Source organism: Pleurodeles waltl, chromosome 4_2 (assembly GCF_031143425.1).
Source record: "Pleurodeles waltl isolate 20211129_DDA chromosome 4_2, aPleWal1.hap1.20221129, whole genome shotgun sequence".
Classification (NCBI taxonomy): Eukaryota; Metazoa; Chordata; class Amphibia; order Caudata; family Salamandridae; genus Pleurodeles; species Pleurodeles waltl.
Window position 1 is genome coordinate 559,230,309 of NC_090443.1, and position 24,861 is coordinate 559,255,169.

A 24,861-nucleotide genomic window follows, 5' to 3' on the forward strand; every position below is an offset into this window, starting at 1 on the left:
TATTAAAAGTAAAGCAATGGATTTTACAGAGGTCCTTCCTATTAAATCTTGGACTCGGGCAGAGCGGTATCTCCTACAAAGATAACGACTGCCTGTAGGTTTCAAAATAGTCCCTTTCTTATTGAACTGGTCCCATTCTTCCATGTTCTTATTAGTGACTTGAGATTACCGGCAATGCATGCTCTTACACATTTTATAATATAACACGTGTAAGCAACTAAGAATAATAATGCTAATCAAAATAATAATACATTTGTAGTCTCTCCCCCTGTACTTTTTGACATAGGTGTATGGTGTCAGAATGTGTCAGAAGAATGGACGGACAAATATTATGCACATCTGGTGAATACCCTCCATGTCTCAGCTCTGTGATAGTTCACAAACATTTGTAAATGCATTTTCAGCATTATTTCACGGAATAAAGCAAAACCATAAGGATTCATTTAAGAATGGCATTGAAGAGTTTTCAGAATCCATCAATTAACCACGTTTTCAAATGTGGTGCAGAGTAAGGAGAGACATGATAGAGAGAGAGTTCAATACAACTGAGGGAAAAGAAAGAAAGAAAAGGGAATTTCCACAACTGTCCAACCATATGCCTGTATCCTCTTTCTGATGAATAAAAATGGAAAGCAAGAATAAGTGAATATTTTGATTCATGCCTGCATTCACCAATTGGTAACTTTGACAGTTTGCTGAATCTGTGCTGAATTAGTACAGTTTTGCTAATCAGATATAATTTATGACAATGCTTAGGGGAAATATTTCGAAACTGAGGGCACAAGAACAAAGGCATTCATGAATAAGTTAAGTAGTAATTCTGTAGAATAATCTTCAATGCCTTTGCAAATGAGCCCCAAAACTTTTAAGATGGAATAAAATGAGAATATTCGAGCAACATTCACATACAATAAGTACAAAGGGAAAGGACTGTGCCCTCATTGCACTTTTACTAAAAGTAATGCTATTACTAAAAAGAAAATGGGCCAATTCACATAATCTGTTATGAATATGTGTAGCTTAGGTTCTTTAGTATTATTTCCCCCTACACATAAATGCCTGTATGAATCATCCTCTCTCTGGATTGCTATGTCAGGTGCTTACAAATGCCTTCATGAATCAGTGCCTGCCTTTTACTAGAAGATGCTTTTGCTCAGAAGCTCAGTCAGTACTTACACACACAATGTGCCTTAATGCAACTTCGGTAGTCCTTTCACAGGACCGCCGAAGCCGCTGCAGGCAAAAGACCGCCAGTACTGGAGGTCTTTTGCCCGCCATATTAGGAGTCTTTAGCTGGGCCAGCGGGCGAAAACACAGTTTTTGCCCACTGGCTCAGCGGAACACTCACCACAACATTGACGCTGCCTCGTAATTGAGCCGCTGGCAATGTTGTGGTGTATCGGGTGCGACAGCACCCGCCATGCTTTTCACTGCCCTTAATTCAGGCAGAGAAATGCGCAATGGGGCTGTGCATGGGGGCCCCTGCACAGCCCATGCCAAGTGCATGGTCAGTGCAGGGGCTCCCAGGGCCCACGACACCCTCATTCCGCCAGCTTTTCCATGGCGGGGTTTACCGTCATGGAAAGGCTGGCGGATGGGGACTTGTAATCCCCAGGGCAGCGCTGCCCTGGCGGATTACAACTGCCGGGACCGCCAGACTGCATGCTGGCTGCAGCCTGGCAGTGTCGGCGGTTGGACCATGGCGGCTCCACCACGGTCATAATGGGCAGTTGGACCGTGCTGTCTGCAGTGGTCCGACTGCCATCGCAAGGCTGGCAGACTCAAGACCGCCAGCCTCATAATGAGGCCCAATGTGTTTCAAATAAAAGCTTGGCCAAAAGATTTGCATTTAAATACATGTTTTACTTTTCCTACGAGGGTACCAGCAATCTAAATTAGAACAAATATACTTACCACTACATGTGGGGGTAGCTGTCCACCTCCCACCGATGCAAGTACTTTCATTTGATCCAGTTATACGATAGCCGGCATCACACTGGTAGGTCACAGTATCATCACTGTAGAAATATCTTTTGTTGGCAGGCATTATGCGTTTTCCATTGTTTATTGTAGGTGGTTTACTACAGCTTCCTCTTCCTGTGTAAGAAAAGAATCACAGTTTTTCATCAACATATAGAATATTAGGTGTTTCTTGGAAATGGAAACTTGAATATGTCACTGCTTTCATGAACAATTTAACGGGTAACGACGATGGAGTACTCTCTTTGCTGATTTCATTGTCCTTCTGCCCAGTTTAGAGGTGGGAGAACCTTAAGTATGTCAACGGCAGAGTCTACTTCAACTCCGCTGCTGACATCCTCCAAAGATGGCCCAACGTAGCAGGGGCAGACAAAGGTTTTGTCATCCCACTGCCCATCCCAATTAAAGAGGGAGATTGGATGGCTTTTTTCTGCTGGTGATGAGAGAAAGTAAGAAAATAATAAATTGACTCTACACCATGGATTAAACATCATGGTGTGTGGGTGATTAGTTTTTTTCATTTTTCAGAAGCATATTTTTACTTAGGGAGTTTGTTCTTCAAAAATGAAAATCTGTATAAAAGTCTGAGAGGCAGCCATCATGTTTGATGGAGCCTTCTGTCAAACTTGTACAACATTGACAGGAACAGCCAAGACTGAGATTCCTGCCAATATTAAGAGATGCCAAAGGGACTGGCTGACATCTCTATTACTGGGAAAGAGAAGCCCCTCAGTGCAACTGAGTGATTTACTTAGTCACACTGAGGGACATTACTCCATCCTCCAAACTTAAAAACAGGTTGTAACTCTTTTGGTTGAGGCATTATTACCTTGGAACATACTCAAGTGGGTAATATATTCTACACATATTAAAGCAGTCCGTAATGATTCAAACTTGTACTTGCATACGGGGTAAAGTGCCTTCTAATTAAAGTTATCAGGGTACTGCTGGCAATATAGAGCAGCGTAATATACACTTTGATCTGCAGGTGACAAATTAGAATTCAGCACAAAATATCTCAGCCAATCATCTTTCCAAAGTCCGCAAAATGAGTTGTATTTCACTGTTAACACTAACGCCACATATTTTACAGTGCTCACAAAAGGACAAACCCCAGTATGAAGAGTTATGAGAAAACTGTTGTCATTATTTATTGTACGTCACAGCCACATTTCATGAACAGAAGTGCCAGTCAAAGGCAGTAATTAATATCTTTTTAAAAACAGCACAGAGTATTTATTCCTTGGAATACTTGATCACACTGTCGTCCATTTGCAGCACCCTTTTAAATCCATGGTCTCTGGCTCCTTCTTACGTCAGATCCCACGGTTAGAGATACGTAGATTAAATATGCAGACGTCCATTCACAAGCAGAATTTTAGAGAAAATAGATCCCAATTTATTAATCGAAATTTGCTAACAGTATTTTTACAGGCCAGTGTGGAATTTTGCAAATTGACCTTTGCACTAACAGGCTGGTTTACAAAATTCCCAATCATAATGTTGCAATCCAATTTATCTCATCAATATTCAGGAGATACGTTGCATACCGCGATTCACTACCATACGATGTATTCAAAGGGATGGTGGCCTGCTATAGCCAGTATACAACCATGTCTGTGATTGCATTTTAAAAAAGTGCATCTGATTAAATGTAGTCCTTTTCCTTAAAGGAAACGGGTCTGCATTTAAGTAAAAATATATATGTATATATATATATATATATTATTTTTTTTAAACTTCAAGAGTTGACAGTGGCACTGCCTATTCCTAACAAACCTTTTTTTTTTAAATTCACAAAGGGTAAGGGGTCCAAAAGGAACCCCTTCCCCTCTGCATATTGGTTACCACCCCAACTTGGGATTCATTGACTTCTAAATGTTTTGCCAAATTCAGTCCAAAAACATTGAAATATTGCATTACGTTTAGTTATGAATCACTTCCAAATAGCCATTTGTACAGCATTTCTAAACTCCGTTTGTGATTGGGTAACCTCTTACCAAATCGCAAAATGGGTTTATACATACCAAAAAGCCATTTAGCAGTCTCAAAGCCTGTGATCTAAGCCAATTACAAGTTTTGCAACTGCTAAATGGCTTTGTATGTTGGGGCTGTAAAAACGTATTACAGTAATAATACTCATGTACTCCAAAATGCTATCCACAAATCTATAAGCAGAGACGTCTGACCCTACATCTCCTACTTTATGTGTGTATATATCTCTGCCACAATGTCGGAGATCTCTGCACAAGTAGGTACACATTTCAGTAATAAATGTGAAAGGGCTGAAAAATGGGGAATGCTTACTGGTAAGTGCGAGGTGGTTACAGAGATTTGAGGAGAGGTTAAGGGAGAGAAGTGCTAATAAAAACACCCACCCACAAAAGAGTAAAAATAAAATTGCTATTCACAAACTACACTCCTAGATTACTATAGCCCTAAACGTGTCACGACAGGGGTAAAGTTACTCCAGCTCAGCCTTGAGTAAGTCAAAAACCTTATATAACGACTCACGGAATTTGCAACACGATGCCATAGAAGTAATGGAGGCAGGTAAATAAATTAACAGCCCACCGGAACTAATTTAAAATAATTACATTATTTTGACAGTAGAAAATATATATATTTTTTACTGAAAACCAAAGGTTAAAGTGATGTTATAGTCAGGTGAAAACATCAGTTAAAATGCACCATTTTAAACTTTAAAAAAACCTCTGAAACTCACCAGCTATAGCTAACCCAAGTAAATATAAATTGCACCCTCGCCATTCACAATGATTTCATCTATAATGTGATTTTAGTTGTCATCAGTAATGTCATCATTGATGTCATAGTACAGGTTATCAGTGTTGCAATGTGAGATCATAAGCAGTTCATGGCAAGGGGCAAGGTATAGTTACTTGAGTTAGCTAAAACTGGTGAATTTCATTTTTTTTTTTAAGGTTAAGATGTTACATTTTACTTGACATTTTCATATGACTAAAACATCACTTTAACCTTTGATTTTTTTGGTGGATTTCTAGGGCTTAAGGTAAAGTAAGATGCTATTACCATACCTAACCATTCGAAGCCCTCTACCGCGGCCAGGTCCTGAGATTAATCTCCCGCCATCAGCAAAACCCGCCCCACCCCAACATCACAGGCGTGCTTTGGCGGTCTGTGATGAGGAGTTTGCCACATTGCTTGGCTTGCAACCTGGCCCTGAGCCAACCACACCCTCTGGGTATCTCTTGGTCAGCACTGTCTCCTTCAAGAGTTTCACAGGATCGCAGCACACCCCCACAAAAACATTTTTTAAATTGCCCCCGTCCTGTATGACGCCTCTCCACATGGTCCAGGGTTCAGTGTACCCCTACCTTGCCCCTTTATATCTTATATCTTTTTATTTTCTTGACATGGGAACCCAGTCCTAGAGTCTTGTAATGGCAGCTGCAACATTTCTACTCAGGTGTGAGATCAAGAGGAAGCGTTTAATTTTGCAGGAACAAGAAGGTCAACGGAAAGAAGGGAGTTCTAGGCCAATCAGAATGCTTTTTTTAATTTGTGTGCTGTGGGACTTCTGTGAGCCTAACCGTCTAGGTAGCTACACATTTTAAACCTTAACTTCGCTCAAACTACTGAACAGTTTACACCAAACGACTGAAAGCAAGCTTTTTGGCTAAAGATATAGCATTCTGACAAATTTGGCTAAAGTGCAGTTCAAAAATCCCTATGGAAAATGCATAAAGAAATTGTGTTTTGGGAACCCCTTTTACTTGGCCCCCTCGCTTGATGGATTCCTCAGAAAAGTTCTAGGAAGAGCTGCAGTAAATGAACATTTTAAAAAAAATGTGTGAAGATTCAATAAATGGTGCCAAAGTTACCAGCAAGATAAAAAAACTGTTCCTATGGCCACCGCCCCGCTGCCCCGGGGACAGCCACCTCTGCCGGGCAAATATACAATGGAATGTGGGGGGGACAACTGGCCCCTCTGCAGCCCCGGAGCCTGCCACCTTCCCAAGGCTAAAAATATTATACTTGTGGGTGGCATCCTGGGCCACTGCGGCCCCAGGGACAGCCACCTCCCCGGGACTCATGTCTTTATCTAATGCAGGGGAGCCACGTGCCCCCACCAACAGCCCCGGGACAGCCACCTCTCCGGGCATATTTCTCTTTCTAATGCAGAGGGGCCACCCTCTCCCCCACTGCAGACCCAGGGATTGCCACCTCCCCAGGGATTTAAAAACTGAAATGCAGGGGGGCACCTGACCCCCTCCTGGCAGCCCCAGGGACCACCACCTCCCCAGGACTTCGAATAAACCAAACACGGGGAACACCACCCCCCAGGGGCTGACACAAAAGAATGAAGGGGGTCCATTGCGGATCCCCAGGCCTCGGGATCACCACCTCCTTGGGACTATTGATGTTGGAGGGGGACCACACAGCGCCCCCTTGAGGAGCCACGAATTGGCCCTCGGGACCGGCACCCCTGAGGGCTAGCTCCTGCAATGTCCCGGTAGTGCCCTTTCCCGTGACACTTCTGTTTGCTGTTGCATGCCATGTCACAGCAAACACTCTGCTCGCAGCAAGGGAGAGCTGTCAAACAGCTTTCCCTCACTGCGAGTGGAGGTTTCCTGTGTCTCTCTGCCAGTGGAAATGCAAGCAGGGAGAAAGAGGAATCATTTCTCTTACAGAGAGGGAGCTGCTTTAGCGCCCCTGCCATGCACAGTTTTTTCATCCAAAATGTTATTGCAAATATTACATTGATATTCTCAAAGATGACATGAGTGCCATAATTTGTGGGGTAATTAGCAGTGCATGGCGAGAGCTCGAGTTATAGTTACATTAGGGCATGAGTTATAGGGTCAGATGTATGAAGCAGTTTTACCAATCTGCAACCAGAAAAAGGCTTCTGGCAAGGTACCATCTCTATTTTGCGAGTTGGTAACCTGTTACTGACTCGTACAATAGGGATAGCATCTTGCCATTAGGAAGGGTGCGAGCCAAGGGCGTCCATTCCTAATAGCAACTTGCAAGGCCATGTATGATTGCTTTGCGACGGGAAATGCGGTTGCAAAACAATCGCAGTTACCACCAACTTCAAGTTGGTTGTAACTCATTCGTAAATGGGAAGAGGTCCCCAAAAGCCCCTTTGCCCTTTGTGAATGTGAGTGCAAATACTTTTTAAGAGCAGGCAGTGGTCCCACGGACCACAGCCTGCACTTAAAAAAAAGAAAAAGAAAACTTTTCAGTTTTCTTTTTGTAATGCTAACGATTCCCACATTTCGTTTATGGAAAACGGGCTTCATTACAAAAAAAAAAGATTGCTTTATTAAAAAGCAGCAGGCCACCATCCCTGTGATTGGGGGTATTCACAAATAGGTCGCAAATTGTGACCTGCCTCATGAGTATTAATGAGGCAGGTCTCTTGTGACCCATTTGAGAATCCCTAACAGTGTGTTAAATGCACTGTAATACATAGAAGTTTGCGATTTCCTGAAAGCAATTTGAAAAAATTCACTATTAGAAAATCACAAACCTCCAGGTACATACATCTGGCCCAATGTTACTTGAGATAACTGTAACTATAACAGGTGAATGTTTATGGTTTTATACGTTTAAAATGTAAACCTAACTATAACGTCCCTGTAACCTTTGGTTTTTTAACAGAATTTCTATGTTTTTTAAATTCTATTTCCTAACTATAATGTCCTTGTAACCTTTGGATTTAATAATGAATTTCTATGTTTTTTTTAAACGTTAAGTAATTTTCATTACAATACATTAATCCAACCACTGCAGTGCCCCGACTTCAGCGGTGCACTGCGGTGCTTGGCAGCACGGCCTGGTCTGTGGCCAGTCCCTGCAATCGAACCCTCATGACATATTTGACAACATAATTGATGACATCATTGTAATATTTGCTGTAAAATATTTGATGAAAAAGCTGGGCATGACGAGGGCAAGAGTTACAGTTACTTTTACTTAGCCCTTTATGGGCTATCCGGGACCACGAAGGAGCCCTCAAGGGCTCCCTCGCGATCCCCCTCATTTGTTTATTTATTTATTTATTTTTTCAATGTTTTTTAAATTAAAAGGCCCTTACAGGCTACCTGGCACTGAGGGGGAAGCCTTAAGGCCTCCCTAGTGGTACCATTGATCCAGCAAGTATAGAGCTGCTTTGACAGCAGCACCGTGCTTGCTGAAGCATTTCATCTCTGTCCCCTGCATGTGTGCAGGGGACAAAGATGACATTTTGGGATTTTGACAAAGGGACCTGCTTTAAAGGTCCCGCTGTCAAAACCTGAATTGTTCGCTGTGGCTTGGCTGTAGCTGCAGCGCTGTAGCCAAACCACAGCAAACAGCTATGTCCCGGGGGTTCGCACACCCGGGACATAGTAGGAGCCGACCCTGGTGGATGGTGGTCCCCATGACCCTCTGTGGCTCCAAGAGGGGTGTCGCGTGGCCCCCTTTCAACGTGGACATAGTCCCAGGGGGTGGTGGTCTCTGGGGCTAATGGTGAAACTGATCACCTTCACTCTTTTTTCTCTTTGCCCCACGGGGTGGTGGTCCCGGGGTGCAGGGTGGCATGGAACCCCACATATATTTTGAATAAAGCCCTGGGGGGTGGTGGTCCCCGGGGCTGCAGGCCCACTGCATACAATATAACAGAATATAATAGAAGCCCCAGGTGTGTAGTTCCCAGGGCGTGGGGAGCCGTGGGCCCCCTTCATACATTTTGAATAAATTCCCAGGGGTGGTGATCCCCGGGGCGTGGGGGGCCGCAGTTCCCCACATATATTTTAAACAAAGCGATGGGCATATGATGTAACAGAAGCCCTGGGAGGTGATGATCCCCAGGGAATGGGGGGCCACGGGCCCCTCCATATATAAGAATGGAAGGCCTGGGGAGGTGGCAATCCACAAGGCAGCAGATGGCCACATGAAAGCCAGAGAGGTGGTGGTCCCTTGTGCTGCAGGAGGGCTGGGAGGCCCCCACACACAAAATTAATAATGACCTGGGACCTGGCCCATCTGGGGGACTATAACAAAACAAGTGTAGTAGCCCGCTTGTTTTAAAAAAAATAATAATTGCCGTAAATTTGTGAATCTCACAAATTTGCAGCAAATTTATTTTTTCAAAAAAGTGTTGTTTTGCTCTGGGGGGGGGGAGGTGTCCCTTTGAGACCCCTTCACCAAAGCTAAGGGCGCAAGGGCTCAAGGTGTCTCTACCCTAGTCCTTTTCATTTTTAAAAAAACTTTTTTACTAGGACTCGGCTGTAGCCGAGTCCCAAGATGGCTTCCAACACTTCCTGGTTTGAAGTGTTGGCAGCCAATTAGAGATCTGCATTTCCCTGCACGAGCTCGTCTTTGTTCACGAATACTTCGTGGCCAGAGATATACAAATTTGAATTTCCCTAAACTTCTAAAAATCTACTAAATGGCTTTACACCAATTAACAAAAAGCATATCTTTGGCACCATTTCACGAACCTTCATGAAATTTTCCCCAAAAAGTGGCCTGGTACTTCTTGGTGCGCTTGTAGTATAAGATTTTTTTTTAGATATATATATATTTATATATATATATATTGATCCTTTGTTAACAATCATTACATTTGTATTTATTCCAGTGGTGCTAAAACCATCAAACGTGTTTCAGCTACCTCTGTATCATTGTTCACTGATGGTGAAGCACCATTTTGTGCACATACTTACACCAGTGCAAATGCATGACGTCATAAAGGAAATGAAAAACAGACTTAAAGCATTTAACTTGGTCAAAATTAGCTCAGAATATATCATAAAATTATGGTATCTAAATAGGCTTATAAACCATTGCAATTGCCAGTACAACTGATGGGCTCTTGCATTAATTTTTCAATAATATACTACACATTTGTAATTCATCATACAGTTATACACGCAAAAAGCAATTGTAGGGAAAAGTTCTAAAATGCCTTATATCTATATACAATAGAGCCCAAGTGGGCAAAAACATGCATTTTAGATTGTGGACCAAAGTATGTCAAAAGTTTAATGAACTTTGTCATAAATTTGTTGAACACATGAATGCTTAATGAAATCTAGGTCCAATCTATCACAATGAATAATGCAATGATTAGCAACCAAATTAAGTGATAAAGGGCCAGATGTAGCAAAGGGTTTTCCCCATTCTGTGTCAATGGGAAAATGTGTTCGTACATATGGCCCAAAGTGCCTAGGTCTGTCAACTCTTTAACAACAATTTACACACAAGTTATAGTTACCTTAGGGCGTGAGTTATAGATACTTGAGATAACTCTATAACAGGTGAATTTCTATGGTTTGGTACATTTAAAATGTGTGCCTAACTATAATGTCCCTGTAAACTTTGTTTTTTAAGTGAATATATATATATATATATATATATATATATATATATATATATATTCATTTTTGATAATTAACCGGCCTGTCCAGCCGGGAAAGCAGCACCACTGCACATCGTAGCAGGTCTGTGTGACTAAAAATGGATTGTCACATAAGAGCAATCAGGTTGGGATATTCACAGCAAATCTGACAATTTTCCTTTGGATTCGCCTATGAAGGTTTTGCACTTTGGTTCATTATTTCGTTTGGCTCCAGCAACCCACTTGGGGCAAAATGAAAAAATTGCAGGACCACCACAACCAGCATGCACTGTTACTCACTTGAGAGGCCCACTGGGGCGGACTAGTATTTAAAGAGACTAATCAGGTGCCTGTAATTAGACAAGCTGAAGCCATGCCGGTCTTTTCAGTAAGAAAGAAATGCCTGGAACACTTCCAGCACTGGCTGCACCTACGAGGGTGAAACACTTTTATATTTTTCTCTGCTGAAGAAAGGATTGACCTAGAAACACGTGTCCAGAGATGATTTTATTACCTGAGGCCTGGAATAATGAAACTGCTTAAAGAATTCACTGTGAATTGCTGGCTTTGCTTTTTCTTCCTGTTTATATAACCTGTTGGGAGTGCGCTTTCACATGAGGACAACTTCGTTTTTATATATATATATATATATATATATATATATATGGAAAATGTCACTTACCCAGTGTACATCTGTTTGTGGCATGTTGCGCTGCAGATTCACATGCTGTGCACTGTTCCTGCCATCTAGTGTTGGGCTCGGAGTGTTACAAGTTGTTTTTCCTTCAGAGAAGTCTTTTTGAGTCACGGGACCGAGTGTCTCCTCCCTTTCGGCTCCATTGCACATGGGCGTCGACTTCATCTTAGATTGTTTTCCCCGCAAAGGGTGATGTAGGAGTTGGTAAAGTAAGGATACTAGAGGTGCCCATGCAATGGAGTAGAAATGTATGTACACAGTGTGTAGTAAAGGAATATTTATTTACATATTTACAATTTACATGCAACCAAAATGGCTACAGGCTCCCTGGGAGGTGGGATGGCGCATGTGAATCTGCAGCGCAACATGCCACGAACAGATGTACACTGGGTAAGTGCCATTTTCCGTTCGATGGCATGTGTAGCTGCAGATACACATGCTGTGCTTAGACTACAAAGCAGTAACCTCCCCAAAAGCGGTGGTCAGCCTGTAGGAGTTGAAGTTGTTTGAAATAATGTTCTTAGTACAGCCTGTCCTACTGTGGCTTATTGTGTTGCTAACACATCTACACAGTAATGCTTAGTAAAAGTATGGGACGTAGACCAGGTGGCTGCCTTACAAATCTCTGTCATTGGTATATTACAAAGAAAAGCCATTGTGGCGCCTTTCTTTCTAGTAGAGTGTGCCCTTGGAGTAATGGGTAATTCTCTTTTAGCTTTAAGGTAACAAGTTTGAATACATTTGACTATCCATCTGGCAATGCCCTGTTTGGATATTGGGTTACCTGCATGAGGTTTTTGGAAAGCTACGAACAATTGTTTTGTTTTTCGAAAGTTTTTTGTTCTGTCAATGTAATACATTAGCGCTCTTTGAATGTCTAATGTATGCAATGCCCTTTCTGCTACTGATTCTGGTTGTGGAAAGAAGACTGGGAGTTCCACAGTTTGGTTTAGATGAAACGGTGATATGACTTTTGGTAAAAATTGGGGATTTGTACGGAGAACCACTTTATGTTTATGTATTTGTATAAAGGGTTCTTGAATAGTAAACATCTGTATTTCGCTAACTCTTCGAAGTGAAGTGATGGCTATTAGAAAGGCTACTTTCCAAGTCAAAAATTTGATTTGACAAGAATGCATGGGTTCAAATGGTGGACCCATGAGTCGTGTTAATTCAATATTAAGATTCCACGAAGGTACTGGTGGTGTCCTTGGGGATATGATTCTTTTTAGTCCCTCCATAAAGGCTTTATTAACTGGGATTCTAAAAAGTGATTTTGTGTGTGTAGTCTGCAGATAAGCAGATATTGCAATTAGATGGATTTTAATGGAAGAGAAGGCTAGATTTGACTTTTGTAAGTGTAGTAAATAACTTACAATGTTTTGTGTGGAGGCGTCTAATGGTATAATTTGATTAGCCTGGCAGTAGCAAACAATCCTTTTCAATTTATTAGCATAACAATGTCTTGTGGGTTTTCTTGCTTGTTTAATGACCTCCATACACTCTTTAGAAAGGTTTAGATATCTGAATTCTAAGACTTCAGGAGCCAGATTGCTAGGTTGACCGATGCTGGATTCGGGTGTCTGATCTGTTGTTTGTGTTGTGTTAACAGATCTGGTCTGTTTGGTAGTTTGATGTGGGGTACTAATGAAAAGTGCAACAGTGTGGTTTACCATGGTTGGCGAGCCCACGTTGGTGCTATAAGTATTAATTTGAGTTTGTTTTGACTCAGTTTGTTGACCAGATAAGGAATGAGCGGGAGAGGGGGAAAAGCGTAAGCAGATATCCCTGACCAACTGATCCAAAGAGCATTGCCCTTGGACTGAGGGTGTGGGTACCTGGACGCGAAGTTTTGGCATTTTGCGTTTTCTTTTGTTGAAAACAGATCTATGTTTGGTGTCCCCCAGTGGTAGAAGTGATCTTGTAGAATCTGGGGATGTATTTCCCATTCGTGAGTTTGCTGTTGATCTCGACTGAGATTGTCGGCTAACTGATTTTGAATGCCTGGTATATATTGTGCTATTAGGCGAATGTTGTTGTGAATTGCCCAATGCCAAATTTTTTGTGCTAAGAGACACAGCTGTGATGAGTGTGTCCCCCCTTGTTTGTTTGGATAATACATTGTAGTCATATTGTCTGTCTTGACAAGAAAGTGTTTGTGGGCTAGAAGGGGCTGAAAAGCTTTTAATGCTAGGAATACTGCTAGCAGTTCCAAGTGGTTTATGTGAAGTAGTTTTTGTTGATTGTCCCATTGACCTTGTATGCTGTGATTGTTGAGGTGTGCTCCCCACCCAATAATGGAGGCGTCTGTTGTGATAATGGCGTGAGGCACTGAGTCTTGAAAAGGCCACCCCTTGTTTAAATTTACAGGGTTACACCATTGAAGCGAAGAGTGTGTTTAGCGGTCTATCAACACTAGATCTTGGAGTTGGCCCTGTGCCTGCGTCCATTGATTTGCTAGGCACTGCCATAAGGGCCGCATGTGTAGCCTTGCGTTTGGGACAATAGCTATGCCTGATGACATCATGCCTAGTAGTTTCATCACAAACCTGACCGTGTATAGTTGGTTTGGTTGCGTGCTTGATTTTATATTTTGAAATGACTGAACTCTTTGTGGACTTGGAGTGGCAATTGCTCTTTGTGTGTTGAGTGTTGATCCCAAGTATTGCTGTATTTGGGATGGTTGTAAATGTGATTTTTGGTAATTTATAGAAAACCCTAGTTTGTGTAGAGTATGAAAGAAAAGATGTCCTGATCTGCCTGTTACGGCGCACTTAATTCTCCGGTGGTGCTGGTTTGAGGCAGGACAACCATATTTTCAGAAAACAAGATTCTCTTTCTGTTTTAGCAAGAAAAAACCGCACTCTGTCGTTGTGCCAAAAATACCTTAACTTTTAATACATTAGTGAGATCATAAACAAACAAACAGGAATCCCCTGACCCTGAACAAGGTCCGGTGAGACCGAAACGCTTCAGGGGATTCCTGTTTGTTTGTTTATGATCTCACTAATGTATTAAAAGTTAAGGTATTTTTGGCACAACGACGGAGTGCGGTTTTCTCTTGCTAAAACAGAAAGAGAATCTTGTTTTGTGTAGAGTATCTATTACGTAAACTTGACATTGTCGCTGAGTGTTGGCTTTTATTAGCCAATCGTCTAGATATGGGAATACGTGCATGTGATGTCTCCTTATATGAGCTGCTACTACGGCTAGGCATTTTGTAAATACCCTGGGGGCTGTCGTTATTCCAAACGGCAGCACCTTGAATTGGTAATGTTTGCCTTGTATTACAAACCTGAGGTATTTCCTGTGAGATGGATGGATGGGTATGTGAAAATACGCATCTTTGAGATCCAGTGTTGCCATGTATTCTCCTTGTTTTAGTAAGGGGACTATGTCCTGAAGTGTTACCATGTGGAAATGATCTGATTTGATGAAGAGATTCAGGGGGTCATTCTGGTTGCCGCCCGCCTGCCCGGAACCGCCATTTGGCCGCTCCACGGTCAAAAGACCGCTGGGGCCATTCCAACCTTCCCGCGGGGCCAGCTGGCGCTAACAATGTTAGCGCCCGCCGGCCCAGCAGGAAGGGGGCCTGCAACACTAAAGCCGGCTCCGAATGGAGCCGGTGGTGTTGCAGGTGTGCGACGGGTGCAGTTGCACCCGTCGCGCTTTTCACTGTCTGCCTAGCAGACAGTGAAAAGCAGGCTGGGGCCCTATTAGGGGGCCCCTGCACTGCCCATGCCAGTGGCATGGGCAGTGCAGGGGCCCCCAGGGGCCCCAGGACACCCGTTCCCGCCAGCCTCTTCCTGGCGTTGTAAACCGCCAGAAACAGGCTGGCGGGAAGGGGGTCAGAATCCCCTGGGCAGCGCTGCTTGCAGCACTGCCCTGGTGGATTCGCCCAGCCGGGGGAAATCCGGCGGGAAACAGCCGGACCTGGTTTTCTGACTGCGGCTTTACCGTCGCGGTCAGAATGGGCTGGGAAGCACCACCAGCCTGTTGCCGGTGCTTCCGCCATTCGCGGCCAATGACCCCCTCAGTGTTCTGAGATCTAAGATAGGCCTTAACATTTTGTTTTTTTGGGGATAAGAAAATACAGGGAGTAAACTCCTGTTCCTTTCTGGTGATAGGGTACTAACTCTATTGCTTCCTTAGCTAGTAGTGCTTGGACCTCTATCTGTAATAGGTCTAAGTGTTGTATAGACATTTTGTGCATTTTTCGGGAAACATCTGGAGGGAATCTTGTGAACTGTATGCAGTAACCATTTTGGATAATTGATAGGACCCACGTGTCTGTGGTAATGTGTGTCCAATTGTGGTGATGTTTGATTAATCTTCCCCCCACGGGTGATATGTGTTTGGGGAAGTGTGACATAGAGGTCACTGCTTGCTAGGGGTTGGCTTGGCAGGCTGGAATTTCCCTCTTCCTTTGGGGAACTGTCCTCTGTAGGAACCACAAAACCCCCCTCTATGGTACTGAGATTGGTAGGTGGATTTTGTTTGGGAGGTGGATGGTTCTGATGGTTGCTGTCTAAACCCTCCCCTAAACTGTGGTTTCCTAAATGTTCCCCTATATTGCGAGGAGTAGAGCGCGCCCATGGCTTTGGCAGTGTCCATGTCTTTTTTCATCTTTTCTATTGCGGTATCCACTTCCGGTCCGAATAGTTGATGTTGATTAAACAGCATATTCAATACCGCCTGTTGTATTTCTGGTTTAAACCCAGAACTTCGCAGCCATGCATGTCTTCTAATTGTTACTGCTGTATTAACAGTCCGTACCACTGTATCAGCAGAGTCTAAAGCAGAGCGGATTTGGTTGTTTGATATGGCTTGTCCTTCTTCAACCACTTGTTGGGCACGTTTTTGGTGCTCTTTGGGCAAGTGCTGGATGATGTCTTGCATCTCGTCCCAATGCGCCCTGTCGTTGCGGGCAAGGAGGGCTTGTGAGTTGGCAATTCACCACTGATTGGCTGCTTGGGATGCCACTCTTTTCTCTGCTGTGTCGAATTTTCGACTTTCCTTATCAGGGGGTGGTGCATCCCCTGATGACTGCGAATTAGCCCTTTTCCTTGCAGCCCCCACAACCACTGAGTCCGGAGGGAGGTGTTGAGTAATAAACACTGGGTCTGACGGGGCGGTTTATATTTCTTTTTGACCCTTGGTGTGATGGCTCTGCCTTTTACAGGTTCTTGGAAGACCTGCTGTGCGAGTTTGAGCATGCCTGGTAACATTGGCAAACTTTGGTACGATGCATGTGTGGATGCCAGAGTATTAAACAGGAAGTCATCCTCCACTGGTTCAGAGTGCATTGTCACGTTGCGAAATGTTGCTGCTCTGGTCAATACCTGAGTGTAGGACGTACTGTCCTCTGGCGGTAAAGGTTTTGTTGGATAACACTCTGGGCTGTTGTCCGATATTGGTGGGTCGCATAGATCCCAGGGGTCCACATCGTCTTGAGTCATCCCAGTATGTGTGGGTGACCGTGCTATTGGTGTACCCACTGGTAACAACTGTGGTGATTGAAGTGGGGACGGTTGTGGTGAGAACTGTGGGGGTGGTGACCTTTCTCTAACCACTTTGGCTTTTGGTTGCACCTCAGTCTCCTGAAAAGCCAGTTTTCTTTTTGACTTGAGTGGAGGGATAGTTTGTATCTTCCCTGTGTCTTTCTGGATTTCCAACCTTGGCTGATTTTGGTCATGCTCTTCTAAATCCAGTTCCTGCTCAAATCTATGCCTTTCTTTGAGCTGTAGAGAGAGCCCTTGCCCTCCCGTGTAGGAAGTCGGTTTCGGCTTCAAAGCCCGCTTTTTCGGTACCGATACCCCCATCGAAATTGTCTTTTTCGGTTCCGATAGGCTCTTTCGAGGCATGCTCGCTTCGATTGATTTTATCGGTGACCGTTTCTCGACCGGAGTCGGAGGTCTTCGGCAATGTCTTGGCCTTTTTCGGTGCTGATGTTACTTGGTGTAGGAAGTTGGCTCTGTATGCACTATTTTAAAGTACGGAATAGTATGCACAGAGCCCACGGGTTCCCCTTAGAGGTAAAATAGTGGCAAAAAGAGATAATACTAATGCTCTATTTTGTGGTTAGTGTGGTTGAGCAGTAGGCTTATCAAAGGAGTAGTGTTAAGCATTTGTTGTACACACACAAGCAATAAATGAGGAACACACACTCAGAGACAATTCCAGGCCAATAGATTTTTGTATAGAAAAATATCTTTTCTTAGTTTATTTGAAGAACCATAGGTTCAAATTTTACATGTAATACTTCAAATGAAAGGTATTGCAGGTAGGCACCTTAGGAACTTTGAATAATCAAAATAGCATACAGTTTTCATATAAATCACATATAGCTATTTTAAAACTAGACACTTAGAGCAATTTTCACAGTTCCCAGGGTTAGTAAGAGTTGGTTAATTCTTGCAGGTAAGTAAACCACCTACTGGGTTCAAGTTTGGGTCCAAGGTAGCCCACCATTGGGGGTTCAGAGCAACCCCAAAGTTAAAACACCAGCAGCTCAGGGCCGGTCAGGTGCAGAGTTCAAAGTGGTGCCCAAAACGCATAGGCTTCAATGGAGAAGGGGGTGCCCCGGTTCCAGTCTGCCAGCAGGTAAGTACCCGTGTCTTCGGAGGGCAGACCAGGGGGGTTTTGTAGGGCACCGGGGGGGCCACAAGTTAGCACAGAAAGTACACCCTCAGTAGCACGGGGCGGCCGGGTGCAGTGTGCAAACACGCGTCAGGTTTCCAATAGAAATCAATGGGAGACCAGGGGTCTCTTCAGCGATGCAGGCAGGCAAGGGGGGGGGGGCTCCTCGGGGTAGCCACCAACTGGGCAAGGGAGAGGGCCTCCTGGGGGTCACTCCTGCACTGGAGTTCGGATCCTTCAGGTCCTGGGGGCTGCGGGTGCAGAGTCTTTACCAGGCGTCGGGATCTGAGGAACAGGCAGTCGCGGTCAGGGGGAGCCTCGGGATTCCCTTTGCAGGCATCGCTGTGGGGGCTCAGGGGGGGCAACTCTGGCTACTCACGGTCTCGCAGTCGCAGGGGAGTCCTCCCTGAAGTGTTTGTTCTCCACAAGTCGAGCCGGGGGCGTCGGGTTCAGAGTAGCAAGTCTCACGCTTCCGGCGGGAAACGCAAGTTGGTTTAAAGTTGCTCCTTTGTAACAAAGTTGCAGTCTTGGGTGAACAGAGCCGCTGTCCTCTGGAGTTCTTGGTCCTTCTAGAGCAGGGCAGTCCTCTGAGGATTCAGAGGTCGCTGGTCCCTGGGAAAAGCGTCGCTGGAGCAGTGTCTTTAGAAGGGGGGAGACAGGCCGGTAGAGCTGGGGCCAAAGCAGTTGGTGTCTCCGTCTTCTCTGCAGGGTTTTTCAGCTTAGCAGTCCTCTTCTTCTTTGGTTGCAGGAATCTGAGTTCCTTGGTTCTGGGGAGCCCTTAAATACTAAATTCAAGGGCGTGTTTAGGTCTGGGGGGTTAGTAGCCAATGGCTACTAGCCCTGAGGGTGAGTACACACTCTTTGTGTCTCCTCCCAAGGGGAGGGGGTCCCATTCCTATCCCTATTGGGGGAATCCTCCATCTGCAAGATGGTGGATTCCTAAAAGTTAGAGTCACCTCAGCTCAGGACACCTTAGGGGCTGTCCTGACTGGCCAGTGACTTCTCATTATTTCCTCCGGCCTTGCCGCCAAAAGTGGGGCCGTTGCCGGAGGGGGAGGGCAACTCCACTAGCTGGAGTGCCCTGTGGTGCTGTAACAAAGGGGGTGAGCCTTTGAGGCTCACCGCCAGGTGTTACAGTTCCTATAGGGGGAGGTGTGAAGCACCTCCACCCAGTACAGACTTTGTTATTACCCACAGAGTGACAAAGGCACTCTCCCCATATGGCCAGGAGCATGTCTCAAGTGTGGCAGGTTGCTAAAACCAGTCAGCCTACACGGGTAGTTGGTTAAGGTTTCAGGGGGCACCTCTAAGGTGCCCTCTGGGGTGTATGTTACAATAAAATGTACACTGGAATCAGTGTGCATTTATTGTGCTGAGAAGTTTGATACCAAACTTCCCAGTTTTCAGTGTAGCCATTATGGTGCTGTGGAGTTCGTGTTTGACAGACTCCCAGACCATATACTCTTATGGCTACCCTGCACTTACAATGTCTAAGGTTTTGCTTAGACACTGTAGGGGCACAGTGCTCATGCACTTGTGCCCTCACCTATGGTATAGTGCACCCTGCCTTAGGGCTGTAAGGCCTGCTAGAGGGGTGACTTATCTATACTGCATAGGCAGTGTGAGGTTGGCATGGCACCCTGAGGGGAGTGCCATGTTGACTTACTCGTTTTGTCCTCACTAGCACACACAAGCTGGCAAGCAGTGTGTCTGTGCTGAGTGAGGGGTCCCCAGGGTGGCATAAGACATGCTGCAGCCCTTGGAGACCTTCCCTGGCATCAGGGCCCTTGGTACCAGGGGTACCAGTTACAAGGGACTTACCTGGATGCCAGGGTGTGCCAATTGTGAAAACAAAAGTACAGGTTAGGGAAAGAACACTGGTGCTGGGGCCTGGTTAGCAGGCCTCAGCACACTTTCAAATCAAAACTTAGCATCAGCAAAGGCAAAAAGTCAGGGGGTAACCATGCCAAGGAGGCATTTCCTTAGACAACCCCCCCCCCCAAACGAAAGAGGATGAGACTAACCTTTCCCAAGAGAGTTTTATTTTCTAACTGGAAGAACCTGGAAAGGCCATCTGCATTGGCATGGGCAGTCCCAGGTCTGTGTTCCACTATAAAGTCCATTCCCTGTAGGGAGATGGACCACCTCAACAGTTTTGGATTTTCACCTTTCATTTGCATCAGCCATCTGAGAGGTCTGTGGTCAGTTTGAACTACAAAGTGAGTACCAAAAAGGTATGGTCTCAGCTTCTTTAGGGACCAAACCACAGCAATGGCACTCCAACGCTGCTCCCTGGGGAGTAACCTCCTGCTAATGAAAGCAACAGGCTGGTCAAGGCCATCATCATTTGTTTGGGACAAAACTGCCCCTATCCCATGTTCAGAGGCATCTGTCTGCACAATGAACGGCTTGGAGTAATCTAGAGCTTTTAGAACTGGTGCTGTGCACATTGCTTGTTTCAGGGTGTCAAAGGCCTGTTGGCATTCTTCAGTCCAGTTTACCTTCTTGGGCATTTTCTTGGAGGTAAGTTCTGTGAGGGCTGTCACTATGGATCCATATCTCTTCACAAACCTCCTATAATACCCAGTCAAGCCAAGGAATGCCCTGACTGTAGTCTGGGTTTTTGGAGCTGCCCAGTCCAGAATAGTCTGGATCTTAGGCTGGAGTGGCTGAACTTGGCCTCCACCTACAAGGTGTCCCAAGTAAACCACAGTTACCTGCCCTATCTGGCATTTGGATGCCTTGATAGAGAGGCCTGCTGATTGCAGAGCCTTCAAAGCCTTCTTCAGGTGGACCAGGTGATCCTGCCAGCTGGAGCTAAAGACAGCAATATGTCAAGATAGGCTGCACTAAAGGACTCCGAACCAGCAAGGACTTGATTTACCAACCTTTGGAAGGTGGCAGGGGCATTCTTTAAACCAAAGGGCATAACAGTAAACTGATAATGCCCATCAGGTGTGGAGAATGCTGTCTTTTCTTTTGCTCCTGGTGCCATTTTGATTTGCCAGTACCCTGCTGTTAAGTCAAAGGTACGTAAGAATTTGGCAGCACCTAATTTATCAATCAGTTCATCAGCCCTTGGAATGGGATGGGCATCTGTCTTGGTGACAGAATTAAGTCCTCTGTAGTCCACACAAAACCTCATCTCTCTCTTTCCATCTTTGGTGTGAGGTTTGGGGACTAAGACCACTGGGCTAGCCCAGGGGCTGTCAGAGTGTTCAATGACTCCCACTTCCAGCATCTTGTGGACTTCCACCTTGATGCTTTCCTTAACTTGGTCAGACTGTCTGAATATTTTGTTTTTGACAGGCATGCTGTCTCCTGATTGCTGTTGGCTAGAAAGGGTGTCTGAGTAGATCACTCCATCAACTGAGCCATCTTTAGGGTTGGTGGTGAGGAGATCAGGGAGAGGTTCACTCTCAGCTTCCAGGTCCTCATCTGTTACCATCAACAGATTCACATCAGCCCTGTCATGGAAGAGCTTAAGGCGGTTCACATGGATCACCCTCTTGGGGCTCCTGCTAGTGCCTAGGTCCACCAGGTAGGTGACCTGACTCTTCTTTTCTAGCACTGGGTAAGGGCCACTCCACTTGTCCTGAAGTGCCCTGGGAGCCACAGGCTCCAAAACCCAGACTTTCTACCCTGGTTGAAATTCAAGCATTGCAGCCTTTTGGTCATACCAAAACTTCTGGAGCTGTTGGCTGGCCTCAAGGTTTTTACTTGCCTTTTCCATGTACTCTACCATCCTTGAACTTAGGCCAAGTACATAGTCCACTATGTCTTGTTTAGGCTCATGAAGAGGTCTCTCCCAGCCTTCTTTCACAAGAGCTTTTGGTCCCCTTACAGGGTGGCCAAACAGAAGTTCAAAGGGTGAGAACCCTACTCCCTTCTGAGGCACCTCTCTGTAAGCGAAAAGCAGACATGGCAAGAGGACATCCCATCTCCTTTTGAGTTTTTCAGGGAGCCCCATGATCATGCCTTTTAATGTCTTGTTGAATCTCTCAACAAGGCCATTAGTTTGTGGATGGTATGGTGTAGTGAATTTATAGGTCACTCCACACTCATTCCACATGTGTTTCAGGTATGCTGACATGAAGTTGGTACCTCTGTCAGACACCACCTCCTTAGGAAAACCTACTCTGGTAAAAATACCAATGAGGGCCTTGGCTACTGCAGGGGCAGTAGTCGACCTAAGGGGAATAGCTTCAGGGTATCTAGTAGCATGATCCACTACTACTAGTATGTACATGTTCCCTGAGGCTGTAGGAGGTTCAAGTGGAGCCACTATGTCCACACCCACTCTTTCAAAGGGGACCCCCACCACTGGAAGTGGAATGAGGGGGGCCTTTGAGTGTCCACCTGTCTTACTACTGGCTTGACAGGTTGTACAGGAGACACAAAACTCCTTGACTTTCTGGGACATGTTGGGCCAATAGAAGTGGTTGACTAGTCTCTCCCACGTCTTGGTTTGTCCCAAATGCCCAGCAAGAGGAATATCATGGGCTAAGGTCAGTATGAACTCCCTAAACTCCTGAGGCACTACCACTCTCCTAGTAGCACCAGGTTTGGGATCTCTTGCCTCAGTGTAAAGGAGTCCATCTTCCCAATAGACCCTATGTGTTCCAGTTTTCTTGCCATTGGACTCTTCAGCAGCTTGCTGCCTAAGGCCTTCAAGAGAGGGACAGGTTTCTTGCCCCTTACACAACTGCTCCCTTGAGGGTACCCCTGGGCCTAAGAGCTCAACCTGATAAGGTTCTAACTCCATAGGCTCAGTTCCCTCAGAGGGCAGAACTTCTTCCTGAGAAGAGAGGTTCTCTTTTTGTTGTTGTGTTGCAGCTGGTTTCCCAGTTGTCTTTCCTTTTCTCTTGGTAGGCTGGGCCCTTTTTCCAGGCTCCAGCTCTACTTTTTCACCCTGAGCCTTGCACTGTGCCCTTGTCTTGACACACACCAGTTCAGGGATACCCAGCATGGCTGCATGGGTTTTCAGTTCTATTTCAGCCAATGCTGAGGACTCCAGGTCATTTCCAAGCAAACAGTCTACTGGGATATTTGAGGAGACCACCACCTGTTTCAGGCCATTGACCCCTCCCCACTCTAAAGTTACCATAGCCATGGGATGTACTTTAGTCTGATTGTCAGCGTTGGTGACTGGATAAGTTTGTCCAGCCAGATATTGACCAGGGGAAACCAGTTTCTCTGTCACCATGGTGACACTGGCACCTGTATCCCTCAGGCCTTCTACACTTGTCCCATTAATTAGGAGTTGCTGCCTGTACTTTTGCATGTTAGGAGGCCAGGCAGCCAGTGTGGCTAAATCCACCCCACCCTCAGAGACTAATGTAGCTTCAGTGTGACACCTGATTTGCTCTGGGCACACTGTTGATCCCACTTGGAGACTAGCCATTCCAGTGTTACCTGGAGTGGAGTTAGAAGTGCTACTTTCTTGGGACAGGCCTTGTCTCCAGTTTGGTGTCCAGGCTGATTACAGCTATGACACCAGGCCTTTTTGGGATCAAAGTTTTTACCCTTGTACCCAAAATTGTTTTGTGAAGAGGCTCTGGGCCCACCCTCCTGTGCAGGTTTTTGGGGGCCTGTACAAGACTCTTTACCATTTTTGTTTTTGGATGTCTAAACACTCTTCCCCTTTCTTTTGGTCACCCCCTGTGGAAGTCTTGGTCACCCCAGTCTTGACCCAATGGTCCGCCTTCTTTCCCAATTCTTGGGGAGAAATTGGTCCTAGGTCTACCAGATGCTGATGCAGTTTATCATTTGAACAATTACTTAATAGGTGTTCTTTCACAAATAAATTGTACAGCCCATCATAATCATTTACACCACTGCCTTGAATCCAACCATCCAGTGTTTTCACTGAGTAGTCCACAAAATCAACCCAGGTCTGGCTCGAGGTTTTTTGAGCCGCCCTGAATCTAATTCTATACTCCTCAGTGGAGAATCCAAAGCCCTCAATCAGGGTACCCTTCATGAGGTCATAAGATTCTGCATCTTTTCCAGAGAGTGTGAGGAGTCTATCCCTACACTTTCCAGTGAACATTTCCCAAAGGAGAGCACCCCAGTGAGATCTGTTTACTTTTCTGGTTGCACAAGCCCTCTCCAAAGCTGTGAACCATTTGGTGATGTCATCACCATCTTCATATTTAGTTACAATCCCTTTTGGGATTTTCAACATGTCAGGAGAATCTCTGACCCTATTTATGTTGCTGCCACCATGGATGTGACCAAAACCCATCTCTTGTCTTTCCCTTTCTATGGCTAGGGGCTGTCACTCCAAAGCCAATCATTTGGCCATCCTGGCTAACAGGAGGTCATCTTCACTGAGGCTCTCCTCAGTGAGAACAGAGGTGCTGTGCCCTCCTGTGAGAGAAGCAGCATCTCTGACTATTATGGTTGGAGTCAGGGATTGAGGGTCCCTGATCTCCCTAATTAGGACAGGAAGGGGGGAATTCTCCTCCAAGTCACTATCTTCCCCCTCTGTGAGGTCATCCTCAGAGGGGTTGGCTTTTTCAAACTCTGCCAGCAGCTCCTGGAGCTGTTGTTTGGAGGGTCTTAAGCCAACTGGGATTTTCTTTATTTTGCAGAGACCTTAGCTCCCTCATCTTAAGATGGAGGTAAGGTGTGAGGTCGAGTTCCATCACATTCTCTTCTGCACCAGACATTAAGGGGGTCATTCCAACCCTGGCGGTCGGTGATAAAGCGGCGGCCAACCCGCCAACAGGCAGGCGGTCAAAAAAATGGAATTCTGACCCTGACGGGAACCGCCAACACAGCCCGCCACTTTAACACTCCGACCGCCACGGCGGGACAGACAAACAGCGCGGCGGTCACCGCCAACAGGCAGGCGGCAGACAATGTACCGCCCACCCTATCACAACTCACCAATCCGCCACCTTTTCCGGGGCGGGAGCCCCGCCGATAAAAACACAGCAGAAACAGACATTTCGAAGGGAAAACGCTCACCTCTATGCACTCCACGAGGAATCTGGACAGCATGGAACCCGAATTAAACATCCTACCAGCTATTGTCTACCTGCTCATCTACCACGAGTACGAACGCCGGCGCAGACGACAACGGTGAGTACTGCACCTACGACACAGGGGAGGGGGGACGAGAAAAGGTTATGGCCACACACATACGCGACACCCCCCCCCCCCCAAC

At 45.5% G+C, this 24,861-nt stretch overlaps 1 protein-coding gene across 1 annotated transcript in view; it reads right to left on the bottom strand.

Moving 5' to 3' along the window:
* Nucleotides 1-24,861, bottom strand: part of LOC138293099 (complement factor H-like) — a 639,206-nt gene that overhangs the window by 346,959 nt on the left and 267,386 nt on the right. Inside the window, exon 14 of the mRNA XM_069232111.1 lies at nucleotides 1,915-2,097. Coding sequence (XP_069088212.1) covers nucleotides 1,915-2,097 — 183 coding nt within the window. The remainder of the gene's footprint in view (nucleotides 1-1,914; nucleotides 2,098-24,861) is intronic.